At 42.9% G+C, this 25,599-nt stretch overlaps 1 protein-coding gene across 1 annotated transcript in view; it reads right to left on the reverse strand.

The window, feature by feature from the left end:
• The window catches only part of NUDT3 (nudix hydrolase 3), a 107,754-nt gene extending 82,204 nt beyond the window's left edge, over nucleotides 1–25,550 (reverse strand). Inside the window, exon 1 of the mRNA XM_030871029.2 lies at nucleotides 25,163–25,550. Coding sequence (XP_030726889.1) covers nucleotides 25,163–25,261 — 99 coding nt within the window. The 5' untranslated portion in view covers nucleotides 25,262–25,550. The remainder of the gene's footprint in view (nucleotides 1–25,162) is intronic.
• Nucleotides 25,551–25,599: the final 49 nt, after the last annotated feature.

Raw genomic sequence — 25,599 nt, forward strand, 5'->3', positions numbered from 1 at the left:
TCACATCCGGCTGCAGTTACAGTCACTTAGTGCAGCAGTTCTCAAAGACTCCTGAAGGGCCACAGGCCTCTGAGGGGCCGGTACTATTTTCATATTAATACTAAGATGTTATCTGCCTTTTCCACTCTTATTCTCTCAGGTGTATACAGTGGAGTTTTCCAGAGGCTACATGCCATCACTCTGACAACTAATGGAATGTGTGCTTGTATAGTCTTGTGTTATCTGGAATTTTCTAAGATAACAGGTTTAGGGTACAAATACGTTTTTCAGAGATTAACTCAGTTTCATCTCAGTTCTGCACTCTTACCAGCTATCATCACTTACACATGCTATTCCTATAAACTGAATATTGTCTAATATACATATCGATAACTTCAATTCTGAAGCTTTGCTTATGCCTACACAAAAACACAAGCAGTACATTTTGTTTTATTTTGCAATGTTTTTAAATTTTTTAAACTTTTCTAAATTTTAAAATTTTATCTAAAACTGCTATTTTAACATTTTATGCCTGTAACAACATTTTATTCCCAAATGAAAGAAAATGTGTCTATAATAACTTTTTTAGATTTAAAAATGAATTGTTTCCTTAAAAAAGGAAGGTTAGAAGACATGATTTCTCAAACCACAGCTGTACCATCCACGTCAAAAGATGATGAAAAAGATGAAACTGACCATAGCAGGGAGTTGTCTGATTCATGAAAGAGGAGTCTATGCCAAGAAAACTGGATGAAACTGAAATAAGAAACAAAAATATGATGGCTTGATGATGTTAATTATTTACCTTATTGTGTCTTATGCAATGACATTTTCTAATATTATTACTGAGGTACCATTCTGAGGCTAATCATTTCAAAGTTTTTTTTGTTTTGTTTGTTTGTTTTACTGCTATTTATTTATTTTAGATTTTTTGATGTGGACCACTTTAAAAGTCTTTATTGAATTTGTTACAATATTGCTACTGTTTTATGTTTTCTGGTTTTTTGGCCCCAAGGCATGTGGGACCTTAGCTGTCTGACCAGGGATTGAACCTGCACCCCCTACACTGGAAGGCAGAGTCTTAACCACTGGACTGCCAGGGAAGTCCCTCAAAGTTTTTTAAAAAATAATATTTTATACACAGTGATTAAGCAGGATTTATTCCAAGGATGCAAGGATAGTTCAACGTCTGCATATCGATGAATGCGATACATCACATTAACAAAATGAAGGATAAAAATTTATATAATCATCTCAATAGATGCAGAAAAAGCTTCTGACAAAATTCAACATCATTTATGATAAAAACGCTCAATGAGGGGCTTCCCTGGTGGCGCAGTGGTTGAGAGTCCACCTGCTGAGGCAGGGGACACAGGTTCGTGCCCCGGTCCGGGAAGATTCCACGTGCCGTGGAGCAGCTGGGCCCGTGAGCCATGGCTGCTGAGCCTGTGCATCCGGAGCCTGTGCTCTACAACGTGAGAGGCCACAACAGTGAGAGGCCCGCATACCGCAAAAAAAAAAAAAAAAAAAAAAAAAGCTCAACTTAGTGGGTATAGAGGAAACATACCTCAACATAATAAAGGACACATATGACAAACTCACAGATAACATCATACTGAAGGCCAAAAAACTGAAAGCTTTTATTTTAAGATCAGAAACAAGACAAGGATGTCTACTCTCACCACTTATTTTCAACATAGTACTGGGAATCCTAGCCAGAGCAATTAGGCAAGAAAAAGAAATAAAAAGCATCCAAGTCGGAAAGGAAGAAGAAAAACTGTCACTATTTGCAGATGACATGACCTTACAGAACACTCTATCCACCAAAGTTAAACAAATTCAGTAAAGTTGTAGGGTCCAAAATCAATAGATAAAAATCAGTTGCATTTCTATACACTAACAATGAACTATCAGAAAGAGAAATTAAGAAAAAAATCCCATTTATGATTGCATCAAAAAGAATAAAATACCTAGGAATAATTTAACTAAGGAGATAAAAACTACAAGAAACTGAAGAAGGGCTTCTCTGGTGGCACAGTGGTTAAGAATCCGCCTGCTGATGCAGGGAATATGGGTTCAAGCCCTAGTCCAGGAAGATCCCACATGCCACGGAGCAACTAAGCCCGTGCACAACTACTGAACCTGCGCTCTAGAGCCTGTGAGCCACAACTACTGAGTCTGTGTGCCACAACTACTGAAGCCCACACACCTAGAACCCGTGCTCTGCAACAAGAGAAGCCACTGCAATGAGAAGGCTGTACACCACAATAAAGACTAGCCCCCATTCACCACAACTAGAGAAAGCCTGAGTGCAGCAATGAAGAACCAATGCAGCCAAAAAAAAAAAAAGAAAGAAACTGAAGAAGACCCAAATAAATGGACAGTTATTCCATGCTCAAGGATTAGAAGAATATTGTTAAAATGTCCATATTACCCAAAGCAATCTACAGATTCAATGCAATGCCTATTAAAATTCCAATGGCACTTTTCACAGCAATAGAAAACAACAATCCTAAAATGTGTATGAAACCACAAAAGACACCAAATAGCCAAAGCAATCTTGAGAAAGAAGAACAAAGCTGGAGGCATCATGCTTCCAATTTCAAACTATATTACAAAGCTATAGTAATCAAAAGAATATGGTACTGGCATCAAAACAGACACAGATCAACAGGAAAGAATACAAAGTACAGAAATAAACCCCTGCATTTATGGCCAATTAATGACAAAGGAGCCAAGAATATACAATGGGGTAAGGATAGTCTCTTCAATAAATGGTGTTGAGAAAACTGGAGAGCCACATGCAAAAGAATAAAACTGGGCTACCATCTTACCCCATACACAAAAATCAACTCAAAATGGATTAAAGATTTGAACATAAGATCTGAAACCATAAAACTCCTAGAAGAAAACATAGGGGGTAGCTCCTTCGCATCAATCTTAGTGATGATTTTTTAGATTAGATACCAAAAATAAAGGCAACAAATGCAAAAATAAACAAATGGGACTATATCAAACTAAAAAGCTTCTGCACAGCAAAAGAAATCATCAACAAAATGAAAAGGTGATCTATTCAATGGGAGAAAATACTTGTAAATCATGTATCTGGGGACTTCCCTGGTGGTCCAATGGTTAAGACTCCACGCTCCTAATGCAGCGGGCCCAGGTTCAATCCCTGGTCAGGGAACTAGGTCCCGCATGCAACAACTAAGACCCAGTGCAGCCAAATAAATATTTTTAAAAAATCATATATCTGATGAGGGGTAATATCCAAAATATATAAAGAAGTCATACAACTCAACAGCAATAAAAGATCTGATTTTAAAAACAGGAAGAGGAACTAAATAAACATTTTTTTCAAGGTGACATCCAAATGGCCAACAGGTACGTGAAAAGGTGCTAATCATCAAGAAAACATCACTAATCACTAATTATCAGGGAAATGCAAGTCAAAACCACAATGAGATATCAGTTCAGACCTGTCAGAATGGCTGTCACTAAAAAGACAAGAGATAACAAGTACTGGATATGGAGAAAAGGGAACTTTGTGCACTGCTGGTGGGAATGTAAATTGGTTTAACCACTATGGAAAACAGTATGGAGGTTCCTCGAAAAATTAAAGATAGAACTACCATATGATCCAACAATCCCATTTCTGGGTATATATCCCACGCAAACAAAATCACTATCTTGAGAGATACCTGCACACCCGTGTTCAATGCAGCATTATTTACAATGGCCAAGACATAGAAACAAACTAAGAGTCCATGAATGGATGAACGAGAAAAAAAAATGTGATACACACCCCCACACACAATGGAATATTATTCAGCCATTAAAAGGAAACCCTGCTCTTTGTAACACTGATGGAACCTCAGGGAATTATGCTTTGTGAAATAAGACAGAGAGAGACAAATACTGTATGATCTCGATTATAGGTGAAATCTAAAAAAACTGAACTCATAAAAACAGAGAACAGATTGGTGGCTGACAAAGGTGGGGGTGGGGTGGTGTGCCCATGGTCAAAAGGTACAAACTTTCGGATTTTGGGGGGTTTTTTTGCCACGCTGCATGGCTTGTGGGATCTCGGTTCACCGACCAGGGATTGAACCCAGACCACAGCAGTGAAAGCTACCAGGGAACTACGTGGCTAACCACTAGGCAACCAGGGAACTCCCCAAACTTTCAGTTTTAAGAGAAATATCAATAAGTTCTAGGGATGTAATGTACAGGATGGTGACTACAGTTAACAATATTGTATTATATATTTGAAAGTTTCTAAGAGAGTAAATCTTAAAAGTTCTCATCACAAGAAAAAACATGTTACAGTGCAGAAACCAGAAAGACCTCACCTTAACCAAGCAATCAAGGTTAATATCACCAGTAATAAGACACACTGACATCATGTACCCTTTTTTTTTATGGTGGTTTTGTCTTTTATTGATTTATTTTTATTTATTTATTTATTTTTGGCTGTGTTGGGTCTTCATTGCTGCGCACAGACTTTCTCTAGTTGCAGCGAGCGGGGGCTACTCTTCGCTGCGGTGCACGGGCTTTTCCTTGCAGTGGCCTCTCTTGTTGCAGAGCATGGGCTCTAGGCGCGCGGGCTTCAGTAGTTGTGGCCTGTGGGCTCAGTAGTTGTGGCACACTGGCTTAGTTGCTCTGCAGCATGTGGAATCTTCCCAGACCAGGGATCGAACCCATGTCCCCCGCATTGGCAGGTGGATTCTTAACCACTGTGCCATCAGGGAAGTCCCCATCATGTACCCTTTGATATGATGCAATGACAAGGGCACATCACTTCTGTGATATTATTGCCAAAAATGCATGACCTCAATCTAATCATGAGAAACCACCATTAGACACAAGTTAAGGAACATTCTGCAAAATAACTCACTACATACTCTGTGTGAGACTCAATTTTCTTCAGATACTTATATTGAAAGATTCTGAATGCAGTAATGAAAACCCAGCTATCTTCAATTAATTCAGACATTAAAGAGATTTGTGAAACCTGTAAAATACCACCACTCTTTTCACTAATCTCACATTTGCTTCTTATTAATGAGCACTAGGGGAAGAGGGTGGTAAACGGAGGGTGGTAATTCTTTAAGATGGTTGGTTGCCATATTCCAAAAAAATGTGTACTTCATGAGACTGGAGAAAGATAAGCCAATAATTATTACAGTTGCCAAATATTATCTTCTTTTGTGATTTAACAATGTCATTTACAACAAGAGTGGAACATTTAAGTAAATTTTTCATCCACTCAATGGGTACATAAACATTAAAATGTGTATGCAGAGTTCAGATTATAAAAAATGTTTATTATACAGGAAAAAACAGATTATAAAATTGTATTTAAATAAATCACAAAGTTATAAAAACTAAAAAACCATAATGATTAAAGAAAAGAATTTCCTCCTTATGTTTTGGAAGAAATTATTTGGAGGTTGAATGGTATTTATCCGCACAACAACTGTGGGCCTACTATGTGAAGAGCACCATGGAGAATAAACTATGAGAGACACATTAGAACTCTGGTAATTTATAATTTAGTGGGCTCAAAAGAGGGGGTGTTTTTCCCACATTTGCTACAGTGAGTGTGAAATATCTTTACAATGGAAGAAAACTAATAAAACTGCCTTCAAAAATATTTCGCTTTGGTATTCAAAATATGCCCAAAAAATCCATGTTTCTGATAAATTCAACTTCTTCCCACAATACACACATGCTACCTCCGGATGCATGATCAGCTGCAGCTAAGGGTGACAATGAGCAACAGATGCTGCTGAAGTTGGTACAGATTATGCTCCTATAATTGTATCACAGCCTCTCATTCCACCTGCTTTGTTGTGTTTTGTTTTGAATGCTAGTGTGGGGAGTCAGTTTTAGAAACATATCTTTATTCAAATTTCTCCATTCCACTCATTTAACTCCTTTTGTGGATCTGTCAAAAGAAATTTATATTCTTTCTACCTCTGTACATTATTTTACCAGAAATATCACAGTAGACGGGTATGAACACCCTTCTGGTTTCAGGTCCCTTATCTCCCTGAAGTGACTAGAAAGACCAGGTCTTAGTTTACTTCTACAAATTTAAAGATTCTATAAACTTAGGTCCTACCTCCATCCATATAAAGCCCTTTCAAAGTAAACCCACACAGCTCCATTTATGCATTAAGTCCTTTCTTTCCCAGTTCCTATATTTTTGGATCACAGTCCACACCGAAGTCTATCTTTGTGCAGCTGTGTTAGGCTGTCATGATCAGGATCTGACTTTTTTTATGCCTGCACAATTTGCATTAATGTAATGACAACAAAATTCTACTCACCCTTCAATACCCAGATTTACTTCTTTGCCGCTGTTTCCAACTTCCCAATTCAGCACTAGTCACTCCTCTGTAGCCTAAAGCCTTCGGGAAAGGGTTTTCTTACAATACTTACAACTATCTGTTGACCACTGTGATTCAGGCCTTAGTAACAATGGCTAACAATTCCTGAGTGCTCAAGATGGACCGGGAGGCACTTTATCTATCTTTCTTCACTCAGGTTTCATAGCAACTATAGGAATTAGGCACGACTTATTCCCATTTCACAGATGAAAAAACTGACTCTAAGCCTCCCACTCTTCTGATCTTACACGATACTCCCAAATCAGTCCCAGACCTTGGAACATCTCCACTGTTCCCCTTCCCCTCTCCAGCTCCTATGTGAAAAGGGATAAGGAAACATACAAAAGTTAAACACCATCAACTCTATCCTCTTTTGAGCCCAATAGATTATAAGTTACCAGAGTTCTACAAGTGTCTCTCCTGCTCATAGTTTACCCTCCATGGTGCTCTATACACAGTAGGCCCACAACTGTTTCTAAGGATACATACCATTCAACCCCCAACCTTAGAAACTATCATTTCAATCCCAACCAAACCACTGCAACTCTGCCAGACTTCTTGCCTCTCAAATTCCTATCACCAGACCACTTCCAGTAAATATACTTCACTTCTCTTTCTCAGAAGGATGGGGTCATCTGGAAGGAGTTTTCTCAAATTCGCATCAGTATAATTCAGGCTCTAGGTTTGTTTCCTTTTTTCTTTTCTTTTTCTTTTCCTTTATTTGGCCGCACTGGGTCTTTTTAGTTGAGGCACATGGGATCTTTGTTGCTGAGTGGAGGATCTTTAGCTGCGGCATGCGGGATCTTTACTTGCAGCATGCAAACTCTTAATTGCAGCACGCGGGATCTAGTTCCCTGACCAGGGATCGAGCCCAGGCCCCCTGCATTGGGAGTCCAGAGTCTTAGCCACTGGACCACCAGGGAGGTCCCTAGGTTTTTTTCTTTTATCCACCCTCCAGTCTCAGTAGAAAGTGCATTTCTTTCCTAAAACCTGTCCTAATCAACCCAAATCTATGAGTCCATCTTACCATTTTACTGGAACAGCTTTCGAGAGCCATCGTTCATTCCATTACTCCATCTCACGTTCACACTATTTGACTGCTCTAGGTCTGACACTATCGCCCACCATTCCCTTCTGAAATGTTCTCCTCCCTCTCTGGCTGCTATGGGGCCCCAGGCTCAGGCCCTGCCCTCAGCTTTTCTCTTTGTGCATTTTCTCTTATGCTGACTCTCCATTCTCCCCATCTAAGTCCCTGACACTCAACTCTCTACCCATAGTCTTGACTTCTCACTCCTCTAATCCCACAACATCAGTTCACTGCATTACTTCCAATTTGACATGACAAAAACCAAAGTCTCATCTTCTCTCCAAAACCAACCTCTCTTCTAAATTTCCATTTTTCCTGTCACCCAGGATCAAAATTTTAAAGTCCTCTTTAACCAAAACCCCCTTCAGGGATTTCCCTGGTGGCCCAGTGATTGAGAATCTGCCTTCCAATGCAGGGCACACAGGTTCGATCCCTGATCGGGGAACTACGATCCCACATGCCACGGGGCAACTAAGCCCACTTGCCTCAACTACTAAGACCGTGCGCCACAACCAGAGAGCCTGTACGCTCTGGAGCCCGCACACCACAGCGAAGGATCCCGCATGCCGCAGCTAGGACCTGACACAGCCAATAATAAATAAATATTAAAAACAAAAACAAACCCCCCTTCATCTTTAACATACCATCCTTCACTAAATCTGTCCATTCCTTTGATTGCAACTCCTCCTACTTCAGTCCTTCACTTCATTCCCCTGCTGCTATGGCTCTCAATTCTAGCACAGAGTAGCATTCTCCCAACAGTTCCTTGTGGTGAAAAGCCCAGCGTTTATCCTACATTCCAATCTCAAGCCTTTCCACAACAACCCTTTGAAGGACAATTATGGTTCCCCACTGTGGGATCAAACCAAAGTCCTCATCCTCTGAAATCAAGGTTCTACACCATAAACCTCCCCCTTCACCCTGCCACACCACTAGCCCCACCCCAGGCTCAGGAGCTCAGTCTCGAGCATGCAACAAGCTCATTCCCAACCCCAATCATAGTGAGCCCCCTTCTCCTAACATATCCTTTCCCCTCCTTCCTATCTATCTAAATTCCATCCATTTCTTAAAGCCCAAGATTGACTCTTTCAGTATTTTGCCTCCAACCTGATGTACCTCCAAAACACAGCTCTTTTTTTTTTGGAGGTACCTCGCAGCTTGTGGGATCTTAGTTCCCCAACCAGGGATTGAACCTGGGCCCCAGCAGTGAAAGCGCCAAGTCCTAACCACTGGACCACCAGGGAATTTCCTACATATTTTTCTATTTGCTCCAAGTACTGTTAAGTCTTGCCTTTTCAATTTTTCTATCTGACCCCACACAAGACCCACAGTAGCCACATGTTCAACTGTACTGAAATGGCTAAAGGAAATTTAATTCATCAGTTTAGAAAAGTATCTTCCTGGAGACTAGGGAACATGTCCACAGTTTTAAAAATCATCACTGCACCTAGAATAGTGCTTTGTATAAAGTAAGGACTCAATAAATTCTTGTTAACCAATATAGAACTTGGTTACGATGTGCATTTTAAGAAGCATCCTACAGGGCTTCCCTGGTGGCGCAGTGGTTAAGAATCCTCCTGCCAATGCAGGGGACACAGGTTTGAGCCCTGGTCTGGGAAGATCCCACATGCTGCAAAGCAACTGGACCCGTGTGCCACAACTACTGAGCCTGCACTCTAGAGCCCACGACCCACAACTACTGAAGCCCACGCGCCCTAGAGCCCGTGCTCCACAAGAGAAGCCATGGCAATGAGAAGCCCGCATACCACAACAAAGAATAGCCCCAGCTCACTGCAGCTAGAGAAAGCCCGTGCGCAGCAATGAAGACCCAACGCAGCTGCAAATAAATAAATTTATTAAAAAATAAAAAAGAAGCATCCTACAGTTTTCATAAGCTTGCATTTTTAAAATTCATTTTTTATCTGAACCTTGACACCCATAAGTTTTAAAATATTAAAAATTCACACATTCTCATGGGGCTTCCCTGGTGGCGCAGTGGTTGAGAGTCTGCCTGCCGATGCAGAGGACACGGGTTTGTGCCCCGGTCCGGGAAGATCCCACATGCCGCGGAGCGGCTGGGCCCGTGAGCCATGGCCACTGAGTCTGCGCGTCTGGAGCCTGTGCTCTGCAGCGGGAGAGGCCACAACAGTGAGAGGCCCGCGTACCGCAAAAAAAAAAAAAAAAAAAAATCACACATTCCCAAATATTCTATAGGTCAACTCTAAAAAGAGAAACCATAAGCATCAAGGGTAGGAGGGTATGATGCTGGTAAGCGTTTCATAAAAATATCAGTTCAGGTCAGTGTTAGTTACATTTGCTCTAATTTGACTGGATTATTTTTTGGCCATTTAAATTTTACAAACTTTAGCATGAAAAAATTTTTACCACAAAAAAGGGAGGGGGGATGTTAAAGTCTGCTCCATAAATAAAACGGAAAAGCTCTCCCAGAAAAATAAATAAATGAAAATTCTGACTCAAGACACAGACATCTGTCTGGTACACTGGATTAGTAAGGAGGTTACCTTAAAAAACGACCCGGGGGTATATTAGACAGGGTTCTTGGGTTGCTAGAACAGAAACCAAGTCTGGCTGTCTGTAGCCAAAAGGAATGTAGTGGAAGAAACATCAAAGGCTCAGAAAACTGGAGTGGCAGGGACTATAGGGCCAGGTTTGGAAGATGGGCCCATACCACGGGCACTCCAGGGCTGGCAGCAAGAGGCACAGCCTGGGTCTACAACACAGACATCTGGTCAGCATACAGCCATTGCCCTCCACTCGCCCTCCAGTAGCCTCCTCAGAACCCAGCCTCCAAGCACTGAGCAGCCAACTAGTGGAGCCTGAATCCTATACCCACACAGGCCCATCAGAGAAGGGAGCTAGCACACCGGCCCATTTGGTTTCTGGGGTGGTAAGTGGGCTCTTCTTCCTCTCCAAGAGGGGCTTTCTCCAAAAAGCAGAGAATGCTCTGAGGAAGGAAGAGTGGGCCAGAGACCCTAGAAATAATAAACACTTACCCCTCTCTCCAGAGACGCACCCACTTCCAAAGTTATTCACAGAACGACTCCAGAAACATTATTCTATGCTCTCTGATTTTCTGCCAGAAAAATCAATCATTCAGTACACTCCAAATCCCTGCACCATAGCCCCAAACTCTTCTCCAGAGGCTCTCCAGTGTATGCCATTGCCTCAACTGCCCTTGGCCTCTTCTGCTCAGTCTGACCGCAGCATACTCTCCCCCAAGTCTCCTGATCAAGTTCTCTGCCAAGTCCTTCCAAGCCACACACCTTCTCAAACCCAAGAAGAATTCATCTCCCTTCTTCTTTCTCCCACAGCACTGTATTTCTACTTAAAAAAAAAAAAAAAGTTTAATTATAAAAGCAAAGCAATCCACAGGAATTATTTTAAATAAATATAAGTTGTCACATTGGTTTTCTTTCATGCATTTAAAATTATTTCTTAGACATGCAACAAAGTACTAATTTTTAATGGTACATCGTATTAACATCATGAAATAAAAATAAGTTAAATTTTGAAAGATTTTCCTGGTTCCAGCAGCGGCTCCAAAGTTCAAAACTGGTAGGGTTCTCTGCTGAGCTTTTTGTTTTCAAGTCCGTGGGGATGAGGAGGAAAAGTATCTTTCCCCCCACCCCAGATATTGGTTGGGTTTGTCCCTCTTAACTTCTCTCTCTCCCAGCACAGACTGGGGGCAGAGCAGGGAGGCAGGCAGAGGATAAGAGCTTTCTTTATCCAGAGAAAGGCTTCTCTTTCCCTTTTTTCTGCCTTATCAATGGTAGCTGCTCCATAAACGATGATCTAAGTGAAGAAGGAAAGATGGTGGACCACTTGCAGTGCCATGCTCCTATGAACAGGGCTCACCATCACCAAGTACTCTGTCTGCCCTGTCTGGTACCTTTTCTAACACTAAAATTGCCACAAAAGATGAAACCAGAGGATCACTGAACTTACTGTAAGATCTTCTACTCCAAATACCGCACTATATTGCAATTGCTGGCTTATCTATCTCCACTGTCAGATTGTAAACAATGTGAAGGTCGGGGCCTTGTTCACTGAACACAGAACAGTGCCTACAGCTCAAGAAGCACTAGCTAAATTAACAAACAAATACAAACAACTGAGGTTCAGAAACTCCCCAAACCATTTTCTTATCACAATTTACTACAACCCCAAGTTAGAAGTAGAAATTGCCTTTTTCTTGGTTTTATATTTACATAGCTAACACTGAATATTAACTTGTGCCAGCCCCTGGACTAAGTGTTCTATATAATAAATAATTTCACTTCATTTTCCCACACTACAATGAAATAGGAAGGTACTATTATTACACGGGAGGAAATGACATGTAGAGATGTAAAGTAATTGGCTCAAGATCACAGACTAGTGAGTGTAAGAGCCAGGGCTCCCTCCCTGACTGACTCCAGGGCCCAAGCTCTTCACCACCACAGACACCAAAACTCAAATGCCACCATATGGGGCCTGGGCAGGGTATAAGTGTCTGAAGTCCATCAGATTATTCTGACAGAGACACATCATGTTTCCAAAGTAAAGAGGTAAGAAGAATATTTTCATCTCCACAAAGAAATCAGCACTCTCCCATTTTTCTTGAAACATGTAGCCTTTTTTATCTTCCATCTTCCCACTTTTGAGAGAAATTTACAAGGGTACGAGAAATATTTGACCTTCCTCTGAACTCTACCTTCAGAAGGCAAGAACATCTCAGCCACCACAATAAATGGCAGCTGACCCTGGGCCCTGGTATCACAGAGACCACAGGGAATGGGATAAGGGCTGTTGGCCAACTGAAGGGGGCGGAGAGTCCAAAGAGCAGCCACCACTCAGCTCTGGCCATAGTCCTCACATAGGAATGCTAGCCCAGTGCTGCTGGATCTTCTGATTTTTCAAGAAAACCCTAAAGACCAGATTTCTTATTTGAAATTTTTCAATATTAGTATGTTGGCTACTAATTTTTTAAAATTCTTGGGCTTCCCTGGTGGCGCAGTGGTTGAGAGTATGCCTGCCGATGCAGGGGACACGGGTTCGTGCCCCGGTCCAGGAGGATCCCACATGCCGCGGAGCGGCTGGGCCCGTGAGCCATGGCCACCGAGGCTGCGCATCCGGAGCCTGTGCTCCGCAACGGGAGAGGCCACAACAGTGAGAGGCCCGTGTACTGCCAAAAAAAAAAAAAAAAAAAAAAATTCTTTAATCATCTTGCAACCCAAACACAGCCACAAGCCAACAATCTGTGGTCCTCACAACACTTTAGGACAAACAGGCTTTCAAGGGCTATATATCCAGGCCTCTGACTTTCCATGGCCTACCTGGCCCCATGTCTCCCACCTGGAATATTCTTTGTCAGCTACTCAAATCCAACCAAGACATTTAGGTGTGGTGCCACACACCCCATAAAATTGTCCCTAATATTCCATCTCATCTTCACAGACTCCTTCAAATTCCTCTCCATCACTTTTGTATTTTACATTTTATAATCCAAACTGCATCTTGCAAAAGTTTAAAGCTCCTCAAGAGCTCGGATTCTGTATTCTACACATCTTAAACCCCTCAGTTTGAAGTATTCTTTATAGATACAATTACTTTTATACTAAACAAAAAAATTCCTTTTTGAAAGAAAAAGTCACTCAGAGTGCCTGGCTGAAGGATGATACTAAGCTTGCTCCTTATTAAACAGTGTCAACACCATGACAATACCACAGAAATATAGTTATTACATACAGAGACCTCCTAACTCATTTTACCAATGAAATCTAAAGGTTCCGTCTTGGGCTTCCCTGGTCGCACAGTGGTTGAGAGTCCGCCTGCCGATGCAGGGGACACAGGTTTGCGCCCTGGTCAGGGAAGATCCCACATGCCGCGGAGCGGCTGGGCCTGTGAGCCATGGCCGCTGAGCCTGCGCATCCGGAGCCTGTTGCTCCGCAACGGGAGAGGCCACAACAGTGAGAGGCCTGCATACCGCAAAAAAAATAAAAATAAAAAAATATATATATAAAGGTTCCGTCTTATTATTTTATTTATTTATTTAATTTTATTGATTGATTGATTGGCTGCGCCGGCTCTTAATTGCAGCACTCGGGATCTTCGTTGTGGCATTCGGGATCTAATTTCCTGACCAAGGATCAAACCCGTGCCCCCTGCATTGGGAGCGTGGAGTCTTAGCCACTGGACCACCAGGGAAGTCCCTCGTCTTATAATTATTAAAGGCAGTCTACTCAAACTACAAAACCTACTGGGAAGAAATAAGCATTGCAGTGATAGGTATAAAAACCCTGAGTCAGGGCTCCACACACTCAGTAAATGATGACTGAATATAAGTCTAGTAAATGAGTCATTTCTGCAAAGAAGAAAATGAAAAATTAAATAATCAAAAGTTCCCATTACTTAAAATATATTAGTTCATACTACTCACTATAAAAAGTGTTTTATAAAAGCATATAACTTTTCTTTTAGCATATTTTACTAGGATTCTTAAATATTCAAAGAAACATCACCATCCTTCCTCCTTCTTATAGAAGTAGAAGCACTGTATGTCTAAGTTCACATCCATTTCTGTTCATCATTGCTAAGCTGCTCTCATAAAGCAAATGAGAGAAGTGTTAAATAACAGACTCAAAAAAGATTTTCCAGGCAGTTCTTTTTTTTTTTTTTTTTTGCGGTACACGGGCCTCTCACTGTTGTGGCCTCTCCCATTGCGGAGCGCAGGCTCCGGACGCGCAGGCTCAGCGGCCATGGCTCACGGGCCCAGCCGCTCCGCGGCATGTAGGATCTTCCTGGACCAGGGCACGAACCCGTGTCCCCTGCACTGGCAGGCGGACTCTCAACCACTGCACCACCAGGGAAGCCCTCCAGGCAGTTCTTTAAAAGGACTTTACCCTTTTATGAACAAAGACATCAACTAACTGTATACAAAGAAAGTCTACCTAAGGGATCATTTCTTTTTTGTTTATGTTACTCTTCTTCTCTTTATAACATTTTGTTTCTACTTGCTTTAAATTTTTATTCTTTTTGTAATAATTTTTTAATATGGAGTAGAAATTCACTGTCTTTATCTCCTTTTGGAAGTGCTCACAAAATACCACAACATAAGATAATGCTTTTTTTAACATCTTTATTAGAGTATAATTGCTTTACAATGGTGTGTCAGTTTCTGCTTTATAACAAAGTGAATCAGTTATACATATACATATGTCCCCACATCTCCTCCCTCCTGCATCACCCTTCCTCCCACCCTCCCCATAAGATAATGCTTTATGACACTTGAGTTACTAATTTTCCACTTTAAAAGGAGTTAAAAAGCATCCTACACTGCTTACCAATTTTTTAAAGTATATTTGGACAAAGCACACAAAAACCATGCTCTTACCCTGCCTCAGATACCTAACCAAAAGTGGACTGTTTCTACGAATCTGGTTACACTAAGAAAGCAGCAGCAGAACACAATTTAAAAATAAGATGTCAGGGCTTCCCTGGTGGCGCAGTGGTTAAGAATCCGCCTGCCAATGCAGGGGACACCGGTATGAGCCCTGGTCCGGGAAGATCCCACATGCCGCAGAGCAGCTAAGCCCATGCGCCACAACTACTGAGCCTGCGCTCTAGAGCCAGTAAGCCACAACTACTGAAGCCTGCACGCCTACAGCCCGTGCTCCGCAACAAGAGAAGCCACCGCTATGAGCAGCCTGTGCACTGCAACAAAGAGTGGTCCCCGCTCTCTGCAACTAGAGAAAGCCTGCGTGCAACACGAAGACCCAACACAGCCAAAAAAAAATAATAAACAAAAATATAAATTTTAAAAAATAATAAAATAAATAAACGATAAGATGTCCAAAAAAAAGGGAAAAAACCCACTCATGTTTGCTCTGAAATACTTTTGGTGCTTACATTTGAATATAGGTGTATCATTCAGTAATTTGTTTTTACTTCCAATTAAATCAGGAGGTTGCACTGTGATGACCTTTTTCTTTCAAGTCCTCCCATACCCAGCTCTGGGTTGGCACTTTGTGGGGAGTGTTAGGAAGAGAGAGAAAAGAAGTTTAAGGCATGGTCTATGAGAAGGAAAAAAATCCAGTTTTCTTCCTTCTTGAGTAGGGAAGAACCTAGTTCTTCCCTGCTGTGTATTTCTTCCCTGTGAGTCTCCTTTACTACTCACACAGAATGCTTCACTTCTGGGACTTCCTTGGTGGCACAGAGGTTAAGAATCCGCCTGCCAATGCAGGGGACATGGGTTCAAGCCCTGGTCCAGGAAGATCCCACATGCCGCGGAGCAATTAAGCCCATGAGCCACAACTACTGAGCCTGTGCTCTAGAGCCCACGAGCCAGAACTGCTCAGCCCGCGCTCCACAACAAGAGAAGCCACTGCAATGAGAAGCCTGTGCACCACAGTGAAGAGTAGCCCCTGCTCGCGGCAACTAAAGAAAGCCCGCGCGCAGCAACAAAGACCCAACACAGCCAAAAAAAAAAAAGAATGCTTGACTTCTAAGACTTCTGATTACCAAATACGTGTGGGGTTTTCCACACCAAGCAAGTCTCTGCAACACCAGCTGGGTGTCCTACAATTTAACTCAATTTTGTCACTATCTACCCAGAGGAAGTGTCTACCTGAAGATCCCACAGATTAAGGGCTCAGTCCTACAGGACTGTCCCTCTCCCCCTTCAGACGCCAGTCACAAGCCCAGGTGCTTCTGACCAACCAGCTATAGATCGAAAGTTCCAATCACCCCCACTCCTTGGGTTCCATTAATTTGCCAGAGCGGCTCACAGAACTCAGGGAACACTTGCTTACATTTACCAGTTTATTAAAGGATACAGATGAACAGCTAGATGAAGAGATACATAGGGTGAGGTCAGGAAGGACCCTGAAGTGCAGGAGCTTCTGCTCCCATGGAGTTTGGGTACACCACCCTCCCAGTGTGGATGTGTTTGCCCACTGGAAGTTCACCGAACCCCACAGAGGCTTCATTACATAGGCATGATCAATCATTAACTCCATTTTCAGCTTATCTCCCTTCTCAAGAGAATGGGGGGTAGGGCTGAAAATTCCAAGCTTCTAATCATGGCTTGGTCTTTCCAGTGACCAGTCCTCATCCAGGAGCCATCCAGGTGCCCACCCAGAGTTGCCTCGTCAGAACAAAAGACACTCCTATCACCCAGGAAATTACAAGAGTTTCAGGAGCCCTGTGTCAGGAACAGAGGTCAAAGACTAATATTAGATTAAGAGACACTCCTAACTGTTCTTGTCACTTAGGAAATTACAAGGGTTTAAGGAGCTCTATGCCAGGAACCGGGGACAGAGATCAATATATATTTTCTGTTATCTCACAGCCTGTCTCAAGAAGAGCTGAAAAGCCACAATTCCATTCAGAATTCTACTTGCTCCCCATTCCACAGTTGGGGACAAAGGCACATGGCTAAAGCGAACAGCACCCTATATTTAGGCTCATACATTACCTTGAGAAGGAAGGTACTATGGCTTAATCAACTCTGAGTAGTCTAAACGATGAGAGTTCAGAAATCAGTAAACCCAGTCTGACTCGGACGACTGCTCAGCTGCTTTTCAGGAGCTTGAAGGCAAGTAGCTTCCCCGTGACAGCACTCTCCTAACACACACAGCCCACTGCCAACACATCCCCAGCCTCGCAAGAACTGAACCTACACACACACACACACACACACACACACACACACACACACACACACACACACACACACACACATACACACTCCATTCCCAGCAGTTCCCCACTCTAGAAGAATCCCTGGCACTTAAGGTAACCAAACCCTCAGTAAAACTAGGTAAGTGTTGAAAAGTCATACATACTCGAGTGGCCTGGGTTCAAATACATTTCTAGGAAAAACTGGCAAGCCTTTGTTCTATTAAACAAAAAATGTCCTCCAACCTTTTATTAGCAATGCATTGCAGTACTAACTTTTATAAGCTAACTACCTGACTTGTGTGCAACTGCCTACTACACACACACACACACACACACACACACACACACACACACACACACAACCTCTGAAAGAAGAACTGAGGGTGAGAAACGGTGTGGCTAGAGAAGACGGGTGGGAAGATTTACCTTTCACTCCATATCCTTTGTACCTTCTGAATTTTGTAGTGTGTGCATATATATTACCTATTCAAGATAGTCTTTCTGAGTAAACTACCCTGAAAAGAGTGTAAAGAAACTTTAGGGTCTCTACTTCGTGTCCTTTCAGACTTATCTCTTGAAAAGATTACAGTACTTTATTTTATCTCCACCTGGATATTACTTAAATACAGCTTTTTCTCATAAACTCTTTTACCATCCTATTCACTTTACACCTCATATTCAAAGGAAGGAAGGTGGTTTCACGGGATGTTACTGGTTTGTTTGCTGGCTGGCTTTGCAGAACGGGGTAAAGGAGAGCCAGGAAAACTGGAAAGGTGACAAAGGCCCCACAGGATCTGGTTCCCTCCCACCTCTCTAACATCTCCAGCTATACTGGCTGGCTTCCAGTTCTTCCTCCTTCCCAAGCTCATTCTCCACTTGGGGCCTCTGTAATTGCTCTTCCATCTACCTTGCCTTTCAGGGACCACCCTATCAAAATTTGCCAATTCCCCCCCACACACCAATCTCAGCCACATCCTACACTTACTTTCTGCTCAGCACCCGCCACTGCCTAAAATCATCAAGTTCACTGATATTTTTGCTCATTTACTGTCTCCTGGCATTTATATCAGATGCTTCACAAAAGCAATGACTTCCATTCCACCTTGTTCATCACTGTGTCCCCAGAACAGTGTCAAACCTGGAAGTAGGCACTCAGTAAAAGTCTGTAGAACAAATGAGTAAATGAATGAATGAATATAAGAATAAACACTTTTCCCTATTCAAAGGGTGAGGAAGCAAAGGCTTCAAGAAGGCTTGGAAAAACATTGTGAACACTCGAGCACCCATGTTACTTTAAGGCAGAAATTCTCAAACTGGATTCAAGAAGTTTTCTTGGGTGTTACGAGGATTTTACTCAGAAACTCAGGTGCATATGTTTTATTACTAAATTTTAAGTTTGAACCTTATTTCCAAATTCAATTCTTTATTCTTCTTTTAACCGCATAACATCTTATTATCTTTTTTGCCTATGATGGTTTCTTTGTTCTGTTTCACGTTAACCACCATCAATCAAATGCTTTAGACTCAGCACCCATAAACTTTACATTGTGTTTCTCTTACTCTGACCTACATAAAGAACAAAGCAATAATGACAGGAAAATTTAATGGGCATCCCTATCAACCTTCATCTTCAAATTAATTACGTTAATATTAACTAAACTTTAGAATACCGATTTGACATACACTGTTGACTATGAACCACTACCAACAAGTCATTAAAACAGTATCCACTACTTGATTGTAGTCTGTTGGTGCATTTATTTACTTATTAATAAAGGGTTCCAGGCTATGAGCAAAATGAAAATCCTTTTCCCTCAGGTACTGCACCACTAGGGCTGGGGATCAGCACATTATATCAGTTAGCCAACACAAATCCTGTGAGATGGCACAGACTCTCAAGTTCAGCATCTGAAAGAAATCCTAAATGCCCTATGATGGGATGATCCAATAAGATTCTGAAAGTATTTACAACCAAATACACACATACGTTCGATGCGCTGATACTCAAGATTATCAGACACCCTGTCACTAAGACTGGAAATAAGAAAAGAACTGGGAGACTTCTCTGAAACCTACATACCAACACATTATTGGTAGACACTAGCATTCGGTATATTTTGGTTATTTTCAGTTCCTCCACTAGACTGCAAGCTTCTTCAAAGTAGGGACTATGTGTTCATTCATTCATTCACACAGTCAACAAATAATATTGAGCATCTACTACTGTTCTAACCACTGAGGACACGGAAGTGAATAAAACAGACAAAAGAGACAAAAATTCCTATCCTCAGGGACTAGCTTGCATTCACTTGAAAGGAAACAGACAATATATAGCTGAATACATAGCATGTCTTGATGGTGACATGTGATGCCAAGAAAAAAAGCATAAGAGATGCACAATGGACTGGTGTTATCTTATATGTGGTGATCATTAAAGACCTGTCTGATAAGATGAAAATTAAACAAAGACCTAAAGTGAAGGAGCGAGCCATGCAGATAATATGGGGGAGAAACAGCACAGAAGCCAGTGGGCTGGAAGAGAGGGACGAGTAAGAGGGAGAGTGGTGAGAGATGAGGTCAGAGCTATGGCAGGGGACCAGACCATCCAGAGTGCTGAAGATCATGGTTAAGACTTTGGATTTACTGAGACAGAACACCACTGGAGCAGAGGAGTGACATGACCTGACTTCTGTGTCAGAAGAATCACTCCACCAGCTGTAGTAGTGAAGACTAGAGGGGTAAGGGCAGAAGCAGGGAGACAAGTTAGGAAGATAAAGCAATAATCCAGGAAAGAGGCAATAATGGGTTAGGCTAAAATAGTACAGTGGAGGGACTTCCCTGGCAGTCCAGTGGTTAGGACGCCACGCTTCCACTGCAGGCGGCACGAGTTCCATCGCTGGTTGGGGAACTAAGACCCCGGAAGCTGTGCAGCCAAAAAAGAAAAAAAAGTGTGCTGAAGGAATGACTAAAAAAATGCATTCTTGAACAAGAGCCCTTCCTTTTTGTACTATTTTATGAAAAAGAATATAGACTGCTTCACACCCAGTATATACATAACACTCTGTTTATTGAGAAATGAGAATCACCCAAAAGCAAAAGATTGGGGCAAGGAGTGGAAAAGAAGAATGAAGACTGCAGTACAATTTCAGACCAGAATTCACATCTTGGGAAGTAGGTAGAAAAGGAGGTAATGGGAAAAACATCTGACTAACCCATATTTATTAGGCAGACACAAGGGAAAGGGCGTGTGTGTGTGTGCACGCGTGTGCACGCACGCACACAAAGCCTCAGAAAAGATTTAAAGAAATGAGGATCAGAAGTGTCCAGTCAGATGACTGGATCCATGCACACATGGTGATCCTAGAACAATGTAATACTGTACACGACCAAGATATGCTGAAAAATGACTCCCCAACCAGCCTGGGATCCACTAGAAGCCCTTCGTCATGGTTTTCGCCCCTGGGATTGCCACCTGAGCCTTACTCCCCACTCTAGAGCCCGGGGGAAGGTATACTCAGCAGAGGCGTCCTTCCACCTGCTCCTCTGGGCATTTTTACTGACACTCAGGCCACCAGAGACTCCACTCACTGAGGATCTTCGATGTCAATCATCTTCTCATCCAACCTAGTGAGCTCAAGGATCTGAGAAAATGAGAACCAGGAGCCCCATGCCAAGAGATGCAGGGCTCCTGATGGAAAAGCTCAACAAGCAAAACTAAGACCTTTAAGGACACTTGTCCTCTCCTTTTAGAAACAGTTGTAATGCACAGGGAAATCTAACTGAGATGATCCTATCAGTACTCACTTTTCTCCCTCAGTAAACACAGACCCCTTAGGAGCAACTTCAACTTTCCCAGGCACTGTGATGCCATCCAATGTACAGTCAGTACCACCAGACTTTCTAAGAGTACTGCACATTGCTAGATACTCCAACTGTCAAAAATGCCTGTGTTACCTCCCCTACCCCCAGTCCAGGGAGGGCACACAGAGTACAAGCAATCCCACCCCTAGTATCTCTCACTTTCTGTAAGCACGGAGGCTCCAAAGGAAAGGAATGGAGGAAGAGGGAAAATTTCACTGGAAGTGCTTTAGGAAGGCCCAAGGTGAATAACATGACAAAGATGAATGTCGTATCACCCAACTTAGTTTCTATGAAGAAAAAAAAAAACCTGGGACTTCCCTCGTGGTACAGTGGTTAAGACTCCGCGCTCCCAATGCAGGGGACCCAGGTTCAATCCCTGGTCCAGGAACTGCATCCCACATGCATGCCACGACTAAGAATTCACATGCCACAACTAAGGAGCCCACGTGCCGCAACTAAGACCCAACGCAACCAAATAAATAAATAAATATTTTTTAAAAAAGAAAAACCTGAAAACATTCATGAAGTTATCTATGTGCAGAGTCCTTCTAGACTTTTAAGACTCCTTCCCTCTCCATCTTTTTCAGTATACTAATCCATATTAATTGAGCAGCAATTTTTTTAGTGACTTGAAATTATTCCAAAACATTTGAAATACTTTTCACAAAACCATTCCAAAGCATTTGAAACACTTCTCACAAAACCATTCTTTTTGAACTCAAATTTCACCAGCTGACGTCATATTTAATTACACTGCATAACTACAATAACAAGTACAACGAACATAAACAGATATAGGGATAAATATAACTGAGTCTTTGTAAGCACATGATTGGCTGGCAGGCCACATGCTCCGGGGCCTGTCAGGCCCAGCAGCTTACAGAGTAAAAGCAAGTGTTCAGGGCACCAAGTGGTTAAAACAGAGGCTGGGCAAGAGACTGTCCACAGTACATCAGGTTCAAAGCACTGTAAGAAATGTTAGTTGGACTTCCCTGGTGGCGTAGTGGTTAAGAACCCACCTGCCAATGCAGGGGTCACGGGTTCGAGCCCTGGCCCGGGAAGATCCCACATGCTGCGGAGCAACTAAGCCCGTGCACCACAACTACTGAGCCTGCGCTCTAGAGCCCGCGAGCCACAACTACTGAAGCGTGCGCGCCTAGAGCCCGTGCTCCGCAACAAGAGAAGCCACCACAATGAGAAGCCCATGTACCACAACGAAGAGTAGCCCCCACTCGCCACAACTAGAGAAAGCCCGTGCAACAAAGACCCAACACAGCCATAAATAAATAAATAAACTTATTTAACAACAAAAAAAAGAAATGTTATCAGGATTGCCCCAACCTAAAGATATTAATTTATCAAAATGTGTCACCGTAATTAGTAAAACGTCTAAGGAGGGGGATTTTCCTTCAGTTGATGCTTGCTTATCAACAGGAAAAGCAGCCAGAGGTTTGAAGGAAAGGGAACTCATTTTCATCATGTTGTTTACTCTGTCCCACTAGCCTCTAAGCTCCCTCACTGTCTGTCTCCTTTTAACTGTATCACAGAACCTGACACTTGGTGCGTGCTCAATAAACTTGCTCAGTAAACTTGCTGGATATGTTCACACACCCTAACCTGGATCAGTATTATAGCTGCTATCACTGCTGGCCTATAAATAAAATTTTCTGGGGCTGGAAAAATGGAATGTTAGAAGGTTTGACTCATGGTCTGTTATCTGCTAATACTTTCCATCTCTTTTTCTTTACATTGTAAGTACGTTTCCTGACATTGGTTAACTAAATTTATAAATCAGGGTCCTATTCATACTTACATTATTGTTGTATTAATGCTAATAGTATTCTGTAACCTATTCTATCTTGATTAAAGCCATTAGTGCTCATTAAAAAATAAAATTGGGTTGAATGTCCTATTGAGTTTGAATTTCACATTCCCACAATGTGTGGCAGCTAATACTTCCAGTTTCTAGCACTACTATTGAGAACATAAAAGTTCTCCGGGAACTAACAAATTACTTCCCTTCCAACACAATTATATAATCTGAGAGTTGAATGGCACCCTAGAGATTATTTTGTGGTCCAAAATCCCTCCCAATTAAGGGTTCCAATCGATAACTACTCAACTTTTGGGGGCAGGGAGGGATGTAAATCTTTAAATCCCACATTACAGAATGCTGCACCTATACAGCATTCTGTATAGGAACACACAAAACAGCCTATACAATAGGCTCTTAATACATATTTGCTTAACTGAACAAATCTAAAATAGGTTCCATTTCATTATTTTCTTATTCTTCCTAGGCTTTAGCTGTAACATCTACTGAATTTGAATGAAAGATCTGCATCAATCTTCTGCTCATTAACCAATGTTCAAAAAGAAATTCAGCAAACTCCATGATCAGTCAAGTGTTTTAACAATGATGCTGCTTGTACCAGTACATAAAACTTTAACAGAAAATGGAAAATCAAGTCTTCATTACTTTGCTTATGATCTATAAAGGGTTTCCAACTTACCCAAAATACTCATGTGTTCTCAATTTCTAGTGTGATTTTTTAACAAAGTCTTGCATCATTCATACAAGTAAATTATACACCCTTCTACTTATAATTGGGGTGCTCACAGATTTAACCATAGTGTTATAGTAAGACATGCTATTATGCTAATTAGTTTTCCCTCTAGTTAACAGCCTGTCATCTCATCTGATTTCCCATAATATGATATGACAATGAAGAGAACAAAGCCTCTGGAGCAGTAAACATCGCCAATAATTCTACTTAACTCAAGCATATATTCCAAAACAAGTACATAATTTACAGCAAGGCCCTGCTTAACAGGCTATTACAATGCATCTGTTTTGAGGACTTTTACAATATATTCTAGGACACAAGTATACATTTCCAAATGCAGTTTCCTACTGTTTTGCTGAAAGGGAACACACAAAATCTCTCAACAGCACAATTACAGTGCTTTTAAGTTTTTTTTTTTCAGGCAATAAATTCCCACTTCCTCCTAAATATCTTTGGACAGCAACTTCTGGCAACCCATCTGTGTCTTTCATCACAACTTCTTTTCATAACTAACGGGTCAAGTTCTTTTCTCCCCATGTCAACACGATGTGCTGTACTTGCAGCCCTGCCTGCCACGATAGCCCACTGCTGAATGCCGGAATACAGCATATTGAATTTCACTGTCCTTTATTGTTTCCAGTTTAACTGCCATTTTACCACCATACACACGAGAGAAACGCGTTCCCACAGGCATCTTATGAATTTCCGAAGCAGCTATTCTGTGAGGATTTACAAAACATTTGCCTTCTCTGAATTCCCTTTATCACCACAGAAACGGCTGTGAGGAGCTGAGATTTTTTTAAGTACCCTGTGCAAAAAGAAACTGATTTTAAGCATTTCTCTTCTGCAAGCAAATTTAATCCTAAAGGCCTTCCTATAGGGCAGTGGAGGAATGTCAGGGCAAAGATCTTAAATACCGCTTTTGGCCTTCCCAATTAAAATGAAAAATTTTCAACACACAAAGATTATCTAATCAAATGTCCTTTCTTCTCAGGCTACACCCTAAGGGCTACCCAGAGCAGTGTAAAATAAACAACTGGCTTTGGCTTTTGCACAACGCCCTAAATCCTAAGACACCCCCACTCCGGCTCACAGACGCACATAATCCCTCGGCAAACCCCCAACCTGCCAATGAAGTGGACTCTTTCTCTGTCACAAAGGGCCGGCCCGCGCCTCGTGCACGGAGGCCTCTACACACATGTGCTGGTCTGACAAGTGCGGAGCTGCCCTTTCTGGATCCAAAGCTGCAGGCCTGGACCGAAAGCCACACGCTCTTCCCACCCACTGCCTTCTACCCGCCGCCACTCTCCCCAGTGACAGGCGGCCCGCTCCGAAGTGCCCCAGCCGCCCGCCCGCCCGCCCGGCCCGTGCCGCATGGCCACGATCAGACACACTTCCCCTCCGCCCACCGTCCTCTTTCCTTCCTCCTCTTCCTCGCCTCAGGAAATTCCGTCGGAACTTCATTGGGGCCGAGAGGAGCGGCCCAACCCGGGGCCCGGGCAAACCCTCTCCAGCGGTCGCGCCCCCCGCGCCCCAGCCCGGGGCGGCCACCGACCCCGGGGACCCCAGGCCCGCCCGGCCCGGCGCCTCACCTCCTCCTCACTCTCGCTACGGAAACATAGGCACGCGGCCCGCTTCTTGTAGCCGTCGCCGTCATAGGTGCGGGTCTGGTTCGACTTGAGCTTCATCATCCTCCGGGCCCGGTGGGGGTGAGGTGCGGGTCGCTGGAGTCGAGGGTGGGGAGTCCGCTCCAGACGGCCGCGCGCGCGCGCGCCCCCGGCTCGGCCAAGGGAAGCAGGGAAGGGGTGCCGCTTCTCAGCTACACGGCTCCGCCGCTGGCCCGCCGCGGCCGCCTCATTTCCCCCAGCCCAGGCCCCGCACCGTCGCCGCTGTCACGGCTGCCGTCGCCGTTGCCGCCACGGCCGCCGCCCCCTCTGCCGCCGCCACCCCGGACGACGACTGCGTCGCCATCTTGGGCGCGCTACGTCAGGGGCGTAAAGCCGCGCCGGCCTGCCGGACGGCCGCGCGC

This window comes from Globicephala melas, chromosome 11, assembly GCF_963455315.2.
Source record: "Globicephala melas chromosome 11, mGloMel1.2, whole genome shotgun sequence".
Classification (NCBI taxonomy): Eukaryota; Metazoa; Chordata; class Mammalia; order Artiodactyla; family Delphinidae; genus Globicephala; species Globicephala melas.